Source organism: Petromyzon marinus, chromosome 36 (assembly GCF_048934315.1).
Source record: "Petromyzon marinus isolate PM22_M1 ecotype Great Lakes invasive population chromosome 36, UKy_Petmar_22M1.pri1.0, whole genome shotgun sequence".
NCBI classification, from domain to species: Eukaryota; Metazoa; Chordata; class Hyperoartia; order Petromyzontiformes; family Petromyzontidae; genus Petromyzon; species Petromyzon marinus.
Genome location: NC_133702.1, coordinates 10690982 through 10713431, shown reverse-complemented (window position 1 = coordinate 10713431; position 22450 = coordinate 10690982). Strand labels below are relative to the sequence as shown.

The 22450-nt window shown below is 47.3% G+C and overlaps 1 protein-coding gene across 1 annotated transcript in view; it reads right to left on the bottom strand.

Annotated features, from left to right (window-relative positions):
- The window catches only part of LOC116949290 (copine-8-like), a 67694-nt gene extending 51630 nt beyond the window's left edge, over window positions 1–16064 (bottom strand). Inside the window, exon 1 of the mRNA XM_032966422.2 lies at window positions 14967–16064. Within this exon, the coding sequence (XP_032822313.1) occupies window positions 14967–15076 (110 nt within the window). The 5' untranslated portion in view covers window positions 15077–16064. The remainder of the gene's footprint in view (window positions 1–14966) is intronic.
- Between the last annotated feature and the right edge of the window lie 6386 nt (window positions 16065–22450).

Here is a 22450-nt window from a genome sequence, read left to right as displayed (position 1 = left end):
ATCGTGAGAAGTTGCGTCGGGCTGAGGAGCTCTTCATCTAACAGTGGGGCTGAGCATGGATGATGGTGACGACAATGATAGAGACTGGATATATACACAGGTGGAGTTTAACTTCTATATTTGGGGGGGGGGGGGGGGGTGGCGGGCAGGGGTTCGCTTTGTCCCTCATTTTAGGAATCGAGGGTGACATAATTTATTTGTTTGATCTTAATTATAAACTACTGAAAACAAATTAATAAAGGTGCTCAGTTGGGGGGGGGCATTGCCCCCCTCGGTGCCCCCCCCCAAACTCCGCCCATGGATATACTGTTTATATATCAGTGTATCCTGATAAGCTGGTAAATATAATCTCTGCCAATGCCAAAGCATGCTACTTTCAGTTGCTCGGGGTAAATCCAAGTCCAACAACGTTAGTCGGCCCAGCCATTGTGCGTCTGCTGGGTCGCGGCGATGGCGGCTGACCGGTGTTTGTGGAAGTGCCGTCCACATTCTCAAAGCTCCCCTTAACCCCCCCCCACTCCCCCTGGCTAACCCGAAGCGGTTTTGGCAGTTTAAGCTGGAACTTGGCAAGCAGGTCTGGGCAGAGTGAGGGCCAGGCGCGGGCCAAACATTACGCCACTTTTTTCAAATTTTCTTGCTGTGGTTTTCACACCTGATGATGATTGCTTGTGTTGCAGTCGAAACGTCGTGAGAATTTTATTGTTTTAAATTTGTATTATTTTATTGTTTCCCTTCTACGTGACTTTACCGAAAGAACCAAGAATATTACGCAGGGAGTTGAACTCAATCAGGGAAAAGAAGTCACGGTGAATTCATTTCTCAAGTGAGCATTTGAAGCCTCGATGCTCTTATCTCCCCTTCACAGCCCTGACTTGAGCCAGTGATGGAAATTCCACATTTTCCTGTGATGAATGTGAGTCTGTTCAGAAAAAGAAAAAAAACGCTGTTGACTTCCCTACAAGAGTGTGATACTTAATTTTATCGATCCCATGGGAAGGGACGCAAGCCCCAACCAGGATGTGAACTCGCAAACTTTCCGATCGTGAGCCCCTTGCTCTGCCGCCAGGGTCACGTGTGGCGTTTCACTCTATGAGGCATTGAATGGTGAATCAACGATGACAATCAATTGTTAGAATGCGTGCATTGATGCGTGTGTAAGAATGATTCACAATATGTTGCATTCTTCTGCACTGTATCTTCCCTTTTACCACCCCTCCCACACCCCTCTGCCTTCCTCCTCCCCCCTACCTCCTCCACTCCCCTCTGGGGTCACCCTTGAATGAGCTCCTTGGCTCAATGGGCCCCTATACCCCGATCTTAACGGTTATGCAAATTCATCTCCAAACAGTTACATTTTAAAGAAAAACAAGTAATACGCAGCGAACGAGACAGAAGACAAATGAGACGGCACGAACGAGGGGCAATAAGCATGGGCTCTTGATCGGATCGATCGACGGAATTATGGGGGAGGGAGGTGATTACAAACGAATTGGTACGAAGGCAGGCGATGTAAAAACCAGATAAAGTAAGTCTATTCTTAACCGGATTAAATATACATGTTTTTATTTTACCAGGTATTAAAGGCCAACTGAGCTATATAGATCTTTTTCAGAAGCGACCTGGCCACAATTTATAGCTCAACAAAGTGGCTTATGACGTGGGAATTTATAGCAGCCAAATACTCCAAAACGCGTGTTTGTAAATGTGGAGGGAAAAACCGGAGGACCCGGAGGAAAATGCACGCGACCATGGGGAGAGAGACACACTGCAAACTCCAAATATACAGCAGGCGTCAGGGTTTGGATGGAACCCACGACCTCCTGTATACCAGGCGAGGTAGTTAACATCTCCTAGCCACCGTGATGGTGATGATGAGAGAGAGAGACATGCAAACTCCAAATATACAGCAGGTGTCAGCGTCGGGATCGATCCCACTACATCCTGCGTACCAGGCGAGGTAGTTAACATCTCCTAGCCACGGTGGCACCCCAGAATTGGAGAGACGTTGGATAATTACATGCCAATGGCACCCGACTGGACATGTGCACTCTCACATTCCGCACAGAATCTTTCGTCGAAGTTACATTTCACATCTCCAAACGCGTCGACATGTTTTTTCTCACTCGGGATTAATCTTTCATGAGAACCCCGGGGACGCTGCGCCCCATCGCTGATGAAAGTATCCCAGGAATTTGTTCGCTGGGGAGAATGGGGGAAAATTTAATCGCCATGACAACAACGAGAGGGCAAGGCGCAGCTGACAAAAATAACAACATCAACAGCGTCGTCGGAGAGACTATAAATAACGAAATAAATAACCAGACAATATGTCTCATCGTCTGCTTATTATTATAATATAATTTCGCGTCGAACTCGAGCCCCGGAGTGTAACGAGCGGGTCCTTGTCTGTAAGACAGTTCGCCAGCATTGATTGAAGCAAGCCTGACTCTGCTGATGAGACGCCGCGTGTCAATACCAGCCCAGAGTATTGCTTGCCTTGAAGCAATGCTGCTGGCAACACAAGCAGCCACCTTCGACGACACCGAGTGCACCTTGATAGGGACCCAAACACCGCCGTGGAGGGATATTTCCGGAAATGCATGCTCAGGCCAAACGCCCACAAAACAATGGTCCCCGCATTCCATCTCGAGAACGGGAACGCTTGGCGCGCACCCTGAGAGTGCCTTTTTTTCTTGCGACAAACACCGCACAACGTGCGACCAATCCTGGAGAGAGAAGCTGGACCCACGCGCCGACCTTTCCACGGCCACCCGAAGGAGGTAGCCACCAAGGCGAAAGCAAGGTTCAACCTGGTCCAGAAGCTGGGCCAAGCACACAAAGCTGGGGTGGGGAAGCACCGGCAAGGCCCTATTGGACTCACGTGCTTAACCTTCAACAATGCGACTTCAACCCCGATGATGATGATGATGATAATTCTTGGAAAGCCGAATGGAGTTTACAAGAAGTCGTGAACGATCCGACGACGCAGAAGATCTGTGGCCTCGATCTTCCACGAAGTTAATGGGGCACAATCCTCAACCGCGTCCACTGCACTAACCATGGACAGATGCAGACACTTGACGCACAAATGGGAAATTAACTACTCTCAGGTAAGCGACTGTGGCCACCCAGAACAGAAACCATGGAACGAACATGCAACGGCTCAAGGGCCGATTCACACGAATAAGGAGGCATCGTCACGTAGCGATGCACCGCTCCGCTCCTCCTGACGCAATCATCTGGCTCAACCACCTTCAATGACAAATTATATTTATTGCTCTGCACTTACGTAGGCCATGCCAGTGAAATGAACGTTTGCTGAAATTAAGCAACTACCAGAAGGGTTGTGTAAGTAATATTGTTGTTGCTGATATTGTTATTTTTAAAGAGACAGATATGGGGAAGAGATGTACAGTCTGCTCGTTCGTGTAGCGATGTAAGCCTAGTCCAGTGCAGTATTTACAAGTTGGAATGTAGCTGGAGATCCGCAGCCAGCGGTTGCATAACGTTAGGAAATACCACTGCGCCCTTTGCTCTCAGCGCTTGGCACCAACGCTCCACAGAGGGGGCGGTGACGGGGAGGTGGCGGCTGTGGATGGGACCGGAGCCACGCAGAAGTTCATGGAAGCGCCTCGGCAGAATGCCACGTGGGGCCCCGTCAGCGGTTAGCGACAAGACACAGGCCCCATTGTCGGGGGGCGTCCCTTTTGTGCGAGGCCCCGGAACATATTTTCCCCCTTCCCACAGCCCCCTCAATATCCCCCCTCCACCCCCTCCTTCTAGCTGGAACTGGATATGGCACAGGGCGTTGAGAAGAGCTATATTGGGCTGAAGTTGGGTGGGTCGTGATGCAGCTTGAGTATCACCTTGTTTAAAGGAGAGCATGGAGAAGCTTTGGGGGGGGGGGGGGGGTGACGATGCAACAAAGCACAATGAAGCGGGATTGGTTGGGTCTCCATACAGCCGTCTGTATTCAGGAGTTTATGGAATCCCCTTACATCGAACATCGCAGCAACGTTATATTTACAGGCCACATGTTGCTGATTAGACTCGGGTAGGTCAAACCTGTCGAGAGTTTGCTGAAACTGGCTGTCGAACTGATACATGAATTCGTTTAACATGGCAAAACTTCCACGTGTATTTTATAATCTGCCGAGTGAGCTTGACAGAGTAGAATAACTACCAGAGTCCATGTAAGACCAGGGCTTAATATAAGCCGAATCCATCCAGATTAGTAAACTAGAAAATATTGTCTCATTGGGCACACCACATCCAGCAAACGTGTTGTTATGGCTGCGAGTCAGGTGCCACCAACTCCACTCTGTATGTATGCTGAATTTATTTTACACCGTACATAGCCAACCATGCTAATCGGAGGATTCTACCAGCGACCTGAAAATATTCAGTGAGAATTGAATCCCTGGATAGGACACTTAAGAGTAAACATTCTGGTGATGGACAGTTCAAAAACACCTTAAGGATGAGTCAAACGGTCAAAATATCAAGAAGAGACATTTTCTTCGAAATCGGTAAAAAAATACTCTTTCAAGAGCACTGTTGGTGAATACGAGATGCTGGTCCTTCATAAATAACGTCACGAAACAGTCCTTAAAGAGCCACATGCGGCTCCGGAGACGCAGGTTGCTGACCCCTGATCTACAGTGAGGGAAAAAATAATTTGATCCCCTGCTGATTTTGTACGTTTGCCCACTGACAAAGAAATGATCAGTCTATAATTTTAATGGGAGGTGTATTTTAACAGTGAGAGACAGATTAACAACAACAAAATCCAGAAAAACGCATGTCAAAAATGTTATAAATGGATTTGCATTTTAATGAGGGAAATAAGTATTTGACCCCCTCTCAATCAGAAAGATTTCTGGCTCCCAGGTGTCTTTTATACAGGTAACGAGCTGAGATTAGGAGCACACTCTTAAAGGGAGTGCTCCTAATCTCAGCTTGTTACCTGTATAAAAGACACCTGTCCACAGAAGCAATCAATCAATCAGATTCCAAACTCTCCACCATGGCCAAGACCAAAGAGCTCTCCAAGGATGTCAGGGACAAGATTGTAGACCTACACAAGGCTGGAATGGGCTACAAGACCATTGCCAAGCAGCTTGGTGAGAAGATGACAACAGTTGGTGCGATTACTCACAAATGTAAGAAACACAAAAGATCTGTCAATCTTCCTCGGCCTGGGGCTCCATGCAAGATCTCACCTCGTGGAGTTGCAATGATCATGAGAACGGTGAGGAATCAGCCCAGAATTACACGGGAGGATCTTGTCAATGATCTCAAGGCAGCTGGGACCATAGTCACCAAGAAAACAATTGGTAACACACTACGCCGTGAAGGACTGAAATCCTGCAGCGCCCGCAAGGTCCCCCTGCTCAAGAAAGCACATATACATGCCCGTCTGAAATTGCCAATGAACATCTGAATGATTCAGAGAACAACTGGGTGAAAGTGTTGTGGTCAGATGAGACCAAAATGGAGCTCTTTGGCATCAACTCAACTCGCCGTGTTTGGAGGAGGAGGAATGCTGCATATGACCCCAAGAACACCATCCCCACCGTCAAACATGGAGGTGGAAACATTATGCTTTGGGGGTGCTTTTCTGCTAAGGGGACAGGGCAACTTCACCGCATCAAAGGGACGATGGACGGGGCCATGTACCGTCAAATCTTGGGTGAGATCCTCCTTCCCTCAGCCAGGGCATTGAAAATGGGTCGTGGATGGGTATTCCAGCATGACAATGACCCAAAACACACGGCCAAGGAGTGGCCTAGCCAGTCTCCAGACCTTGATCCCATAGAACATATGTGGAGGGAGCTGAAGGTTCGAGTTGCCAAACGTCAGCCTCGAAACCTTAATGACTTGGAGAAGATCTGCAAAGAGGAGTGGGACAAAATCCCTCTTAAGATGTGTGCAAACCTGGTGGCCAACTACAAGAAACGTCTGACCTCTGTGATTGCCAACAAGGGTTTTGCCACCAAGTACTAAGTCATGTTTTGCAGAGGGGTCAAATACTTATTTCCCTCATTAAAATGCAAATCAATTTATAACATTTTTGACGTGCGTTTTTCTGGATTTTGTTGTTGTTATTCTGTCTCTCACTGTTCAAATAAACCTACCATTAAAATTATAGACTGATCATTTCTGTGTCAGTGGGCAAACGTACAAAATCAGCAGGGGATCAAATACTTTTTTCCCTCACTGCATATACACGCCCATGTATCTCCCCTACCTCCCCGCTTTCCCTGTTCACAACCCCCCAATATATTTAGCCAGTGGCCACCACTGTTCTGTTGTGTATACACCACCTGTGCATGCCACCTTTATTGCTCCCGTGCCTAAAGTTATATGGAACCATAAATTCCCACGCAACTCTTTCAATACACGATTCTGCCCACGGCAAGAGTTTGTTGGCGATGCGCAGGGCGCCAGAAATCGCCGGCAATCTCTGGGAGCCAAGGATTTTTCTGACCTCGCTTAGAATGTTTGGAACCTGGTCGTGGGGACGGTCAGTCGAGCCATGCATGGCGCTGCACCGTGACTGTCCGACCCCACTACGTTTGCAATGCCAATTGCCCTATTCCGCACCGAACGAGCCTGATGATTGCTAAACGTGTCCCGCGTGAAGGAGTGCTGACAAAAATTGAGAGACAGCCCTTGTGTGTGTGCAAGTGTGGGTCCCACGCGATCTAAAGGAAACCAATTCAAAATCAGATAACGACCACATGTGTGTGTTTGTGTGCGTGCCTGTGATACAGTAGACCACAACACCCTGCTTGCTAAACTACGTTGCCTCGGTTTTTCCAAAACCACAGTAAAATGGTTTTAAAAATTACCTCTTTTCTCGCACCCAAACTGTTTTCACAGATGGTTGGAGGTCAAACAGTCTTAAGATAACAAAAGGGGTTCCACAGGGTTCCATCCTCGCCCCCCTCTTGTTCTCTCTTTATGTCAATGACTTGGGCACTGACCTGGATCATTCCAGGGTAAATCTTTTTGCAGATGACACGATACTGATTACTGATGGCCGCTCTCCGGATGACGTGATTGCTAAGCTCCAGGGTAATTTCAACAAACTACAACATCAGCTAGTTGCTCTTAAACTAGTCCTAAATACCTCCAAAACCAAGGTGCTATGCTTCTCACCGGGACTAAAGCAGGAAGTTATTTTTCCCCAATTACATTCCTTCAATAATTATCAAACAGAGCAAGTCAAGATCTATAAGTATCTTGGGGTCATCCTGGATTCAAAACTGAATTTTGAAGATCACATTCATTATATTGATAAAAAGACAAAAATAAAAATTGGTTTTCTGAATCGACACAAGCACTGCTTCCCCCCTATGTTCCGTTTGGAATTGATAAAAGCTACCATACTGCCTCTACTTGATTACTGTGATATTGTGTATAAATCAGCCCCAAGTACTGTACTGAAGAAGCTTGATTCCATCTATCACTAGGCCTTAAGATTTGCATTGAACTGCCCATATAGGACTCACCACTGTGATCTCTATGTTGGGTCAAACTTAACATCTCTTAATGTTCGACGGTTTGTACACCAGATCTTATTTATTCACGATGTACTTACAAAAAAATCCGCAGACTACCTACTGGATCTCCTCTCTGTTTCAAAGAACAAATTTGACCTCAGGTCTTCGCTCATCTACCAGCTTCACATTCCCTATTGCCGTACAAAAACCGGAGGAAGGGCCTTTGCTATTGATGCCCCCAGGGTCTGGAATGCTATTGCCAATAAACTGCAACTTGAATCACTACCAATGAGATCTTCACTCAAAACTGATCTAGCGGAGTTGTACACCCCTAGCTGCCACTGCTATTCAGTGGCCTAAAATAAAATAAAATGTTTCACTCCGGATGACCGCTGCAAAGTATTATCTGTATTTTGATTTAGTGTGCTGATCTTAAAGGTGCATTGAAAAATGTGATACTCCGATTGATGCTCCTGTTGTTTGTAGAGTGACTCATGCATCCAGCTGTGGCTCTAGGGTTTGGTGTTACATGTTATTTATGTAGTTTATTGTTAAAAATTCGGTCACAGTTCCTATGATCACTGTTACATTGCATTTATGGCTTTATTTTGGTGATTTCTAAAAGTTTTTTGGTTTGGCCATGTTTTGTTTATTGTAGTATAGAGTTAGACTGATGGCCTTAATCTAAGTTTTCTTGTTGTTGTTGTTGTTTGACTTGCATCCCACTGGGATTTTTGCACACAGCGTTGGTGTACGGTGCTATTTCAGGAATATTTAGATGTTTTCTTCCTGGATTTTCTGTTTGCACATGCACAAAGTCACTTTAAGATGTTTTCTTGTTCACGTTTTTGTTTTTTTGTTTGTTGCGGTTGCACCCGATTCAAGAGCCGAATGGCTCACAGGGCTATACCAAATAAATGAAACTATGAATATGAACTATATAGTGTAGCGGTGAGCGCGCTGCCGTGTCTAACATGGCGACACGGGTTGTATTCCCGCTCACGGCCAACACCTCCCCTAGGTCGACTCAGCCTCAAATGAGTACCTGGTGCGGTGTGTAAACATCGCCACTTGGGAGACAAAGGTGCTGCCCACCCCTTCGTGTGCCATGCCGGCCTTCAAAGATGCTTGGTAACAGCACTTGCCCAAACAGTTTGTTAAGGCTATACGAGGGATCTTTGTCTTTGTGTCACACGTGCGTTTAGCTGTCCATGTGGGCCCCATATAAACTAAACAATTTTTTTTTATTTAGCAGGTCAGGCCCACTGAGATATTAGCTTATTTTTCAGAAGCAACCTGACCACAAATGATAGCTCAACAAAGTGGCTTATCGCGTGGAAATGTATAGCAGCTAAATTCGCTAAAAGCATGTTTGTCAATTTTGGAGGGAAAACCGCAGGACCCGGAGAAAAATCCATGCGACTACGGGGATAACTCCAAATATACAGCAGCCTTCAGAGTCGGGATCGAACCTACAAACCCACGACCTCCTGTATACCAGGCACGGTAGTTAGCATGATGTAGGAAGCACTTCCTCGTGGAGGGTCATGAGGACTGTAATTGATAGGCTCCACGCCATCACCAAAAAAGTTGGGCAAATCACAGAAAAAAACATTTTGGTTGCTTAGGGAAAACGCAGAATTCATGCAGGCTGCTTGAACTTTCACAGAGCCCGCCTGAACACTCCGCACGGAATATCTGCATGTCCCCAAAAGCAGCGTGACCCATTTCAGAGCGTACGGAGCGTACAGGGCTTCCAGACGGAGCGTGCGCGCGGAACAACTGACGACTTCCACCGCGAATCGGGCACAACGAAAGCACAGCAGTGCTCAGATGTCTTGGTGCGATACGACACAATATCCATCTTCACAATATGCCAACTGTCGCAATATCAGATTCCGATTCCTCTGTAACAACATTTCACGTTTTTATTTAAATTCACAGAGCCTGCCTCATAGCTAAACGCACGGACTTCTTGATCATCTATGCAGCAACCGTGCTCACCAAATATCCGGGCATTTTTGCATGAATATTCAGCTTTCCCTAAACAGCTTGACACGTTTCAGAGTGTACAAACGTAATGTACAGAGAGCCTGCACGCATAGGGCACGCTCAGAGTGTACAGGCAGAAAGACGGGTGGCTTCCCACCCTGCGTTGGTAGAATACAGCAGTTGCTGGATGTCTCTGACATGAGTCCCGAGGTGCTCAGAGGATGCCCATCGGCTCCACGCACTGTGAGCGCTCGGGTCGCCGTTTCTACGGCCGCATTGCGAGAGATCGGACCGGTGCCCTCCGCGTCTTCAAGTCCAGCGTACTGACCGTTCACACCGTGGCAGCGTCCGATACTGTCACGCGTCATCGTGCCCTCGTACTGCCAGATCGCAAGCAAGCCATTGCTAGCGGCACCCAGCGAGCGCGCGGAGCGGAAGGGAAACAAAAATATATATTCCAGGAGCATTCATCATCACTGTCTGCCCAGGTGGCCATGACCCATTTTCCTCCACGTTCCCGCTGCTCTTTGGGGGGAATTCCCTTCCTCCATCCACAACTGCCCACACACGCTCGCCAGAGACAGTGCGTTCCTTGGCCCCAATGCCCTGGGTTTATTAAAGACTGGTCCGCTGTCACAGGGTTTTTTAAATAAATATATAAACTGTCAATTAAACGATGAAGGAATTACCGATTGAAATACAGAATCTGACAGTCGCGTAAAATATAATCTAAATCCTTTTGGTAATTTCCTCCCAATTTTATCCTGATTGTGCTCTCGGCAACGTATCACGAGCCGAAGAATCCATTCGTGTAACTCGCACAGCGAGTGCAATCCGTTGTGTCCGAGAATGGCCCGCGGAAGCAGATACCACAGAGCTACCCCTAGGATCCCTTCAAGTCATAGTTCATAGTTCATTTATTTGGTATAGCCCTGTGAGCCATTCGGCTCTTGAATCGGGTGCAACCGCAACAAAGAAAAAACATGAACAAGAAAACATCTTAAAGTCATTATGTGACTGTGCAAACAGAAAATCCAGGAAAAAAATATCAAAATATTCCTGAAATAGCATCGTACACCAACGCTGTGTGCAAAAATCCCAGTGGGATGCAAGTCAAATAACAACAACAACAACCACAAGACAACTAAGATTAAGGCCATCAGTCTAACTCCGTACTACAATAAACAAAAACATGGCCAAAAAAAACGTTTTCGAAATCACCAAAATAAAAGCCATGAATGCAATGTGACCTCTGGTTCACACAGAAGAGGGCAGCACTTTCCCATTCGCTCTGTGTGTGATAGCAACGTTCGTCGCTTGATAGTTAAACTTAGATTACAACTCGCCCGAGCTGCAATTCAACCAATTTAAGTGCAGTACCAAATTGTATGCGTTGTTATTCTTACGTTCAGTCATTGGTGACCGAGCTGAGACTATCAGCTCTCTACACTTAAGAACCTGGCTTAATCACAGGTGGTTCCCTGCATTCAAACTCAGGATCACAGCGGTGTAGGCTCAGCGCTCTGACCTCACGAGCCACTTCCGAAAAGTCGCATAAATTAACGCACGTGCCATTTTCACGGTTATGGTTGATAAAAATGTTTTTTTTTTATCTGGTGCAATACACACGACAGCCGTATCATCGCCGTGTCTAACATGCCGATAGTGTTCTTGCAATTATGTCACTGTGGATTGTTTGCGATAATAAGCATACATGTAAAAGTCTATGCCACCCATCATCATTATCACCAGCCAATGCACTGTTGGATGAAAGCTGCAATCTCTCACGATCCTCCAATGCAATACTCGATCCAGGACCTCCACACATTTCTCCTGCTCCATCTCCACGGCGGTCGGGGTCTCACGGGTGTCCCCCGTTCCTGGCCTGCCGCCGCTCCATCGTAGAGTCTTGACCGTCTCTTCTCGCGACGTGTACTGCCCAAGCCCACTTCTGCTAGAGGTTGGAACGATGTCGTTAACCCGCACGTACATTCTCATGATCTGTGCGTTTCTCCCTCTATCTCCCAGTGCAATTCCAAGTCACCGACGTATCTCATATGCCAGTGCGGTGGTCTTGTAATTCCGTTCCCGTGGAATTGCCCGCAGACATACGCAGGAGGCTGGTGCACGCACATAAAGAAAGCCCACATAATTGCCGTGACTAATGTGCCTGGATAGTGGTCTTGTTATACCGTTACCATAGAATTGCCCATATACTGTACATACGTATGTATGTTGAACTTCTTTCGCACCGTACGTAGCCAACTGTATTCATTGGAGGTGCAGACAAAGTGTACAACATTAACATGAATTGTCGTCGGTTCTATACAGCTATTTGTTTAATTAGAAGCACGTGCAATATCAAATATAACCATGATTTTGATTTAGCTAACAAAAAAAACACAATCTGTCTGATATTTGCCGAAACATCCCAAATGCTGAACGGTATACCTCCAAATTGCTCGATTGAGATTACGTGCGTGGCAATATTGCCACCCTGCTGAAGAAAACTTGGCGAACTCCTCCTGCGAAGGAGTCCTCTTGGGACTTGCCGAGGCTCTCCTGAGTAAAACGAGCGTCGTAAAATAACAATAATAATTACAATTGTATGCTCGAACGCATCGCTGCAGAGCTGGATGTGAGGCGTGCTGATGTGGATTTCTGTTCGGCAGTGTAGCTGTGCCTGAGCCGATGGTGGAATCCTCAAGACCCCGCATCTCTATACCCTGAGTATAGATCAGGCAGTGGTCTGCAAGCTGCGACTCATGGCTCTTTGGCTTCCCCCCTCGTGGCTCTTTGGCTGACCCTCTCGCGGGCAGCCGTTTCGTTTTTCAAAAGAAAAAAACAAATGAAATCCTAAATATAATTTAACGCAAAATAATGAGCAATGTATTAAATCTGACATGGAGTGGGTCACCGTGGGATGTCTTGGTGGCGACGAAACGTACAACAGTCAAACTGCGTTGTTAATGAATACCTAAAGGAGACAAACACTGATTAGGCATACTTTATTCCATCGCCTATTTTACTTTGTTTGTTAAGTCAGAATGTGTGTCGTTATCTGCTGTATACCTGCTGCTACTGCTGCTGTGTGTTGTGTACAAGTGGCTCTCTCTGCGTGCCAAGCGGCTCTCGAACTATTTGGGTCAAAGACAAAAACAATGTCTCTTCGTCTTTGAAAGGTTGCCCACCCCTGCTATTGATGGAAAGTAAATATATACTTTCCCTCATTGTTTAGAATGTTCTAACTTGTTATTGTTGTTGAGTGTTAACGCGATTGGCGCAGACGTCTGAAAATAAATTATAAAATTGACCTGACGCCACGCGTCTCTTCCCCCTGTCAGAATAATTATCCACGTCACAAATACTCTGACTTGACATTCCGATTTGACACCGGCTGAGGTGACTTTGGTGTTTGCGCCATCACGCCAACATGACCATAGACCACATGCACACACCGTTGTATCTTTATTCCTACATCAAACCACACGCACGCACGCACGTTCAAATGCTCAAGGTTTTGATTTTGTTTCACTGCGTCATGAATCCTCGCAACGATAGTTCCATTCGGGCTTGTGGCTAAGGTGAGGGGCGAGTGAAACCTGAATCAACTCGTCCCGACCAGCCAGCATGCGGAGGTATCGTTAAACAACCAACCTCGTGTCAGTTAATGGCCCGTAGAAACAGATAGGGGCCGTCCATAAATGACGTCACACGATTTTGAACGATTTTTGACCCCCTCCCCCTAGTCACACGGCGTCACAAAAAGTCAGACCCCCCCCTCAAATATGACGTCACAAAGCTCTGCGCCCCCCCAAATAAAACATGCTTAAAATCACTTTAAACTATTGTCATTGTAGTGCGTATTTAATGTGGCGCTGCACTCTGATGTTGTAGGAGAAAATATTTATAAAAAAAGTATATTTAATTAAGTAGAATGTGTTGTCTATATTTATTTAAAGTTGCGCATTTTGATGTGACGTCACATTTCTGAACCCCCCCCCCCCTCATCACACATCGTCACAAATGTCTGACCCCCCCCCCCCAGGTGCGTGACGTCATTTATGGACGGCCCCATATCAGGAGACTACATCTGAGATTCCTTAAAATGAGCTTTCTTCCACTCAGTAGGAGACGGCAGCTCCCCACCCTCTCTGCCACTTGAGAGCGACGTTCAATGCATGACGGTCAAACGTTTCTATTTTTTTACTCCAAAATTTCAAACCTGGAATTGAGCTAAATTAAGTGTACAAACATCTTATTTTTTACGTGATCAGGTGTTTTTTTTTTGGGGCCAATTCCATTCGTAACGGTCAGCCTTCATGCGGAAGGTGACCGGCACGCGTACGAGAGCGCGTGAGATCCAGCATCGCCATCTCCTCTCCACGCTTCACGGGCCCCGTGCCGACCTACAGCTGGCAAGCCCCTGGTGCAGGTCACCCGTCCAAATTGCTAACCAAGCCCAACTCCGCGCAGCGTCTGAGATCCGATAAGATCGGGCACATTCAGGACCATTTCGTCTTCATCTCCGGTACAGTACGTCCGGCGCTTCCCTGCAGTCGCCGTGGCACTCTTGACAAATATTTCCGGATCTGGCACACATCCTGAAATCACCCTCACTCTGGCTGTGAATCACATGCCGTCTCCACCAGCGGCCCACACAATATTGAACGAGACATTAAGCCTGGAGTATACCATAAACCATAACCCATTCACAACAAATGTGTCCTCCCTTCCACCTCCCTTCTATTCTCAACGAACCTCCCACATGTCGTGGCTGTGCTCGTAAGAGCAAGCGAGGTGCAGAGCACGCGACTACGAGCGCGGTTTATGAATCTGTCTGCCAATGGAAACCACCAACAGACAAAAAACGCAGAGCGACTTAGGTCTGCACAGGTCGATACATGCACAAGCGGCGTATGAGCAAATCACCCGGAATGTGCCCGATATCGCCGTATTTCGTAAGCACACACACACAAACAAACGCATGACCAAACACATGTTGACACAGGCTAAAGCGAATTCCTGGGCCATGATCTATCGACTGCTGGATGGAGGCCTCCCCAAACCACCCCCAATGGCCCACGGTCTCGCGATGCGCGAATCCATCCGCAGAGATGCGCGCGATCTCATTTCGTCGCTCCATCTCCGCGGTTGCCGTGGACGTATTCTCGGGCGTGTTCCATGCTTTGCCTGCCACTCCATCGTTAATCTCGACCGTTGGCCATCATCTCTCCCAAAGACGCTGTCTGCCCAAGTCGATGTTAAAAACGTTGGGCCCCCATTGTGGGCTCCCCCCTTCCCCAAAATAGCGGGAGTGGGGGGGGTGAAATCAGATGATTTAACACACTTAGAGAAGAGTTAGAAAGCTGACATTGGGCACACATGTAGTCGAGCTGAAGGAGGAGACGCACGCGAAGCACTTATCAGGTTCTATCAACTGCTGGACACGCCGGACAGACTCACCTGCAGGACACGCTCACCTCCACCTTGGTGGCGGGCGCGCTGGCTTGCAGGGGGTCAAAGTCCCCGATGGAGGTCACTCCACTGCTGGCCCCTTTCTTGTTCTCTGCCATGCCCTCCTCTTCGCTGTGGAACTTGTTGCGAGTGCCCGCGGAGGAGCGCCGGGGCTGGTGGGGGGTAGAGTTCAGTGGAGCGATTCACGGTGATCACTCAACCGTTGAGATGCGCGCCTGAGTTTCTGGGCATGCGTCCGACGCCTCTCTGTCCGCACGCGTGTCTGTCCGTACGCCTGTCTGTCTGTGTGCCTGTCTCTCTCTTTCTCTGTCTCTCTCTGTTCGTGTGTCTGCCAGTCAGTCGGTCTTTCAGTCGGGCTAGGCTATCTGTCGGTCTGGAGGTTTGTCTATCAGTGCGTCTGCGTACGCCCGTCTGTCCCTCTGTACGTCCGCGTCTCCGTACGTATGTCAATCTGTCTGTACGCCTGTCTGTCTGTCCGTCTGTTTCTCAGTGCTTAAGCGCGTGTGTCTGTAGCCTGTGTGTGTGTCTGTAGCCTGTGTGTGTGTCTCTGTAGTCTGTGCGCGCGTGTCTATTTCTCCGCCCGTCTCCGTCTCTGTCTCCCCCGTCCGTCTGCAAGTCTCTCGGTCTCACTCTTCGTCCGCCGAAACCTCCCCGTCTAGCTCTCCGCCTCGTGTGTGTGTGCGCGTCTCTCCCTCTCGCTATCTCCCAGACTGACTGTCAGTCGTTGGCACGCTGCTTGCTTTCTTCCGGGCGCTGCCTCGCGGCGCTCACGAGCCAGGAGCGCTTTTGCTTCCCAGAGAGTGATGTCAGAGCCAGGCTCGGCTTGCAGACGCGGAAAAAGGAAGTCTATAGCTATGCCCGCTGTGGTCACAGGCAGCACGGGGATGGAGGAGGAGGAGGGGGAGATGCTTTTGATTACAACAAAGAGCCCGGGCTTAATCACAATTAGGAGGAGCAGCAGCAGGCATCCTCGCCGACTGAGAGGGACTGGGTTGTTGTGATCACAGGGGGGCGTTCTGCTCCGGTTTGCCACTCGCGTGCTGTGCCGTTCCAGAGGAGCTCGGTGAGCAGCGCTTGGCCCGGAGAAGTCTCGTTACGAATCTACGGCTGGGAGGGGTGGGTGGGAGGGGTGGGTGGGTGGGGGGGTGTTTGCCTTCTTGTAACCAATCCACTGCTGGATGAAGGCCTCCCCACGTCGCGTGTGTCCGTGAGGAGGGGGGGGGGTGTAAGACCACACAAGGGAGAATTGGTTGTCTATCTTTGGTGGCGGTGATGATGATGATGATGAAAGAGACTAGAGGCGGAGTGGCAGCGAAAGGAAGGGGAACACACCTTGAACGGAAGTGTCACCGCGGAGACGGAGCGATGAAGTCAGCTCGTGTTGCAGATGGCGAGATGGATCGTTTACTCCTTTTGCTGCCATTCCATTGCCGGTCATTGCACGATTGATATTTGGTATCCGCGGACCGTGATGGATGGCGGTGGTGTCCTTCAATTTAGCAGTGGGCAAATCATGGCTGATGATGATTATCATTTTTATTGATCATAATGACGAGGTTGGGGTGGGTGGGTAGGTGGAGGATGTATTACACTATGTAACACAATTTTTGTTCCTGGGTAGGAAGTGTGATTTCGTAATTGCTGATGTCTAAAAAGTGCAGAAAATGGCTATTATTCTCCACAAATTTGGCTTTAGTGACCAGGACAGTGATATTTAGAAATGCACCTATTTTCATTGAGAAAACGGGCAAATTTGTGTCTTTTTGTTCACATAAAGTAAAAAAACAACAACATATGAATCAAAATTAACATGTTTTCATACTAAAGTAATACAAAAATGACTACAAAAGATTTAGAAGTGAGTAGTTTCTCGAGATTGTTCTCCCCACAGAGAACTCGGTCCGCTGTGGCCAGTCCCGCCTGTGGTAGTGCGCCTTGGTGTCTAAATCTTTTTTTAGTATAAATACATGTTAATTTTGATTAATATGTTTTTTTTTCTGAATTTATGTGAACGAAAAGACACAAATTCGCCTGTATTCGCATTGAAAATAGGTAAGTTTCAAAATATCACTGTCCTGGTCACAAAAGCAAAGTTTGGCACTAGGGAGACAAAGGCGGCCGGGCATGGTGTGGGCCACCCACCCCCTCGTGTGCCGTGTTGGCTTAGATAGGTGCTCTAACAGCACTTGCCCTAAACAGGCGTTAAAAGCCATATGGGGCATCTTGTCTGTGTTACGCCCTGACAGTCTGTAAAGGCTTTTCGGTGGATCTTTATCTTTTAGAAAGCCGATTCAAATTAACTAACAATAAATACGCCGACGATACGCCTCCACATATGTCCCTCAACACGACGACAAAAATCCGTATTTTTACACATCCCGTCAGCCACATGGCCTTCTAGGGAGTGCATAATTTCAGCAACATTGGATCAATACAAGCAAAACCCTGTAACGGATTCGTCATTGAGTATCTCATCAGCAGCCAGCATTGCTTGAAACTAACGCTAGTGACTTGCCAGGTAGATTTCGGGAAGGACCTCTGTGTGTGAGCGAATATCACACGTGACGTGGGGAGTGTCGATTCAAGCTAATGTCAACGTGGAGCGTGTTTTACCGATCATTCGGCGCGCGTAGTGTGCATTTTCATTATTTTGAATTTGAACGGAGAAACAGTGGTCAATGTGGAACAAGGCGGAGACATCCTGAAGGTCTACATTTATCCGAGTCTCGTGTACTGGCGCAGTCGTACGATGTCCATCGTCAGTGAACCAACGCGCCTCCCACGTGAAATGTTGACGCTGAGGCATTTAAGTAGATATTGAAAGTCTTTCAATCACGCTATTGCTTACGAGCGCTGCAGAGTGGAACCGACACAACGCATCCCCAGCGAAGCCAAGCACCCTCCGTTTGATCGCGCGCACACACAGAGCTTACACAATTATACACGGCGATCCGTTTATTTATATACCCCAGTGAATTCGAATACATATCCCCCTTCTCACCAGGCGATTGATTTAATATTGTGAAAGCAATTGCTCCATCTATCTAAATCAGCCCGAGCCTCTCGTAAATGACGCCACCTTATGAGTCCGTGGCCACCCCCCATTCGGCATCCCCCCCCCCTTTCTCCCCACCGCCCCCCGTGAAAACACACGACGCTCCTCTATGCAGCGGCGAGCTCATTATGTATGCACAATATGTTGAACTTCTTTCGCACCGTACGTAGCCAACCGTACTAATCGGAGGTGCAAAAAATGTAGCCTCATCCTCCTCCATCCTCATTTTTCCTGACCCTTTGGTCCACTTTTTCCGGTCACTTTCCATCATTTTCCTATTATTTTCCCCGTTATTTCTCTTCTCTATTCCCATCCCCGTTCCTTTTCTCCTTCCCGTGAATTTCACCCTCAACTCTACTCACCTTCCCCTGGTGGTGGTGAGCAACGGGTAAAAGGTGTTTGTTTTTATCTTCCATAAGAGTACAGATGGAAGGTTGAATGAACCACGTGTCTGGAGAGCGTTAACGGATTGAATAATAATAAGTGAACAGTTTTGAGATTGGTGGAGACACGAGGCTTTGGAGACATGGAGGCTTTGAAATCTAATATTTTCTATATACTGTATTTTCTGCCTTTTAATGTCAGAAGGATACTTACACATTTACAAACAACCCCGTACTTTGCCCCCTGTAGAGGCATTTCTACACTGATCACTGTTTTATGGTTATTGGTGATTTGTAAACGGTGATACAGCTTTTACTACCTGCTGAGCAATTGAAACACAGGGGACAAATATTTTACCATTTATTTACTTGCCTATGACCAAATCACCCTGAATGCAACAGATTTCGTCACATATCTGAAGCCACACTGGGTTGAACCTGGTTAGTACATTGACGGTGTCAGGGTTTAATTGGCCACTGAATTATGTCCAGTTCGCTGGTAGACGGGAGTAGGTGGCACTTGACTGAGTAGCCACAGCCATAGCGACTGGTATACTGGATGCGGTGTGCTGGGTGAGAACATTTTTTTGGGTCGCTGACCTGGATAGATGGAGGACTGTCCGGAGGGGGAGGGGGGCGGGGGGAGTATGCGGGACCCCGGGCAACCCCCACCGTGTGTGCCCCTCGATGCCTTCAAACTAAATTGGAAGTATTACATCTGACACCGTGACGTTGAAGCGTGTCCCCCCCCCCCCCCCCCCCAAAGCGTGGGGCCCGGGGCAGTCGTCCAGATTCGCTGTTACTCACGGGACAGCTCGGGACGGATGCCATGAATGTGAGACTCTTGGGAATAGCAGGTGTTTCAGGTTAGGGCTTTGCGATGGCCAGCTGTACAGCGATAGATTCTCGAATCTATCCGTGTGTAGATTCGAGTGTTATCCTCTTCGTGTGCGTGGTGGGTGTTCCCCTGCTACTCCGGTTTCCTCTGAGACGAAGCCAATAACTCAAATTACGGAAGGGACAGCAAGGCCTCCCCGAGTACTGTACATAATGGACATGATTACTTGCAAAAATAAGTTATGGAAAAAATATATTACGTAACCTCAACGACGATGACGACATCTGTTACACCAGATTTCTATTTTGTATTTGCTCAAGTAAATGTTAAACATGTTTTAGCAAATGGATACACAAAATGTATCGCCTTAGCAGAAAATCCGTCACAAAAACAAATATGTACACTTTCTTATCTTTATCTGCAATAAATGTATTCAGGAGAAGACTAAACATCATTATCATCAGTCATGATCAATCCACTGCTGGATGATGTAGATATGTATCCCCAATAAGTGAGACATCTCTCACGATCTTAACGTGAACGTATTTTTTTTAACGAGTGGGACTACGGTAAATTCGCTTTGAACAGCAACTCGGTAGAATGACAGCCCGTTTCCAAAACGTTAAATTGCAGTAGTTTTTTTTTTAAATCACAGCTGGTAAAGCCAGCACAAACACTGCGTTTACAGGAAAAAAAATCATCGGTAAAAATAAACATTGACAAATGTAATGAGATTCATTACCTTTAAAAAAATAACTCCACTGGCAAACCAAAAACACATGAGCACCTCGTGAAGTCACCGCAGTGGAAGTATAGCGATTGCATGGCCGGAATTTAGTTACACTGACAAAATAGATTAAACTCTTTGATTATAATCCGAGCTATTTGTGCTGGGGGGAGGTGCTGAGAAGGGTGAGATGGTGGCAGATAAAACAACGGCACGGATAACGCAAAGTCACGTGTAATGTATGGGAAATAATGTGCTCGTTGTATGCGTACAGCGCGTCTATGGTCTGTTAAAGTCGTAAGGGCCCTCGTGCGAGCGAGGAGCATATAATCGTGGGACCAGATTGCGTGTGAGTTTTTTCTTTGTTTTTGTTGAACAAAAAAGCTTGCTTAAATCGGCAACCTGGGAATTCCACCGCATTGTGTAGTCCCAGAGGGTCCGTGTCCTAGCCACTGTGTGTGCCCTGGGTGTCTGGTCGGGCGCGGTGCTGGCCTCGCATTCCCTTTTCCTCAAAAGTCTGTGAAGGCCACAAGGTGGATCATTGTCTTTGGACTCCCCCAACATTTTTTTTTATTTTGCAAAGAGACTCCCACAAACTTTGGGGGGGGGGGGGGGAAATAATTATCCAGTTTTTAGATTGTTTTTTTATTTTGACCCTAAAGAAGGTGACATATAGATGGTAAGTATGTCGATGACAGGACCTTAAAATACACCGTAGCGAGTCAGTAGTTGTGCAGACGTACCGTAATTATATGAACTGTGGTTCAATTTAGTTGAGCATAGTTCTCCATGCTAAATAGGGTTCGTCAGTACTACACACGTGGCAAATATGAGATCATTAGCAAATAAATTGGTGGTGCTGCCGGCACATTGGGGGTCCAAAGCAGAACGTATTCCTAGGGCCCTCTCGCCATTTCCATTTATAGTATAACATCCTAAGACATGATACTGTACGAACATAGATATACGAAGTGAAAGGGGAGTGCAGAGACACAGGCACAAATATAGATTGCAGAGATGTATTGAGATGAGAGAAACGGAGACGCAGACAAGATCGAGAAGATGGTAACGCTTTTTATTAGTTTTTGTATACATACTCTTTGGTTCTTTCGGTAAAGTCACGACTTCACCGAAAGAACCAAAGAGTATGGACTCGTGCAGTCACGAAAGCTTCAAATCAAGATTCGTTTTTGTATGTCCATCAGCGCTTATGTTTAAACGGATTTGAATTCGAGCCGATATTTGATGCACCTGTATTTATGTTCATTAATCCCAGGGCCCATTTATGTGCTAGGAGCCCGAAGTATTTGCTTGGGTAGCTGCGTCTCTGCATTTAACCAATAACGCCGGGCACCGTGAGCTTGAAAGACCCCACCTCCCCAACTTCCAAGGTGTGGCTGTGGCCCTGTAGTTTGTTTGCGAACAGGCAAACAAACAAACAAACACACATCCCTCTTTTGGTGAACAGTTGAATGTTGAGTAGTTGGCCGCAGCGTTGACGAGACACAGGGCACAGAACAGTGGCCCAAGGAAAAGAATTGGACATGGGGGGACAGGCAGTGGGACAAACGGCACACAGATTGGGCAGTTTTCCAACCAACACGGGGAGGAGGAAGAGGAGGAAGGAATAAACAATTGGCGGTGACTGAGAGGAGGCCACCTGAAAGCCGGCAATGAATGTGTGGTGAAGCGGGGAGCATAGAGGCGTGGAAGCATTGAAGTGGGCACGGGTAGGACGCATCGCTCGGATGGTGTCCAGTGGTCAAAGACTGGTAATGTAATGGCAGCCAAATGAGAGAGTGTGTCTGAGATGACTTGCACGATGGAGATGGGAGCTATGTTCGTCAACGCGAGGTTGACGGGCCCGGACGGCACGAGACCCGAACAAACGATGACGGCGTCGGGGATGCCTTCATCCACCACTGGGTAGAGAATGGTCGAGGAGTGTAGTAACACATTCTGGGTGTAACGATGCATCGACGCATATACCGGCATTGATTGTAAAGCCACGCAGTTACATGCATCGAATCCAATGTTTACAAATATTTTTTTCTTCCGATTCGTACGTATGGCACGTCTCGGGATCGCGTCACCCCTGCATCCCCTCGAGGCGCTATAATTGTGAGGATTCATTCAAATGCCGGGTCTGCGAGTACTGCAATTCCACTCCTTTTTCATGTAACGATTACAAAAATACACAACAACAACAACAACGTCACGTTATCAAATCGCTTGTGACTGAGGTATCGGCGAATATATGAAAAGGTGACACGTGTGAATATCTGTAGAAATTACAGTTACACCCTTACACTGACGTGGGTAATTACAGTATTTGGTTAGAATGGATATGTGGTGGTCAGATAAGCGACGTTGTACCGTAGCCCTTACTATATTGCACTCTGGCTGTCCTCATGTGTGAAACTTTGTTCGCGATGAAATATATTAAAGTCACGGGTCAGCAGAAAGCGC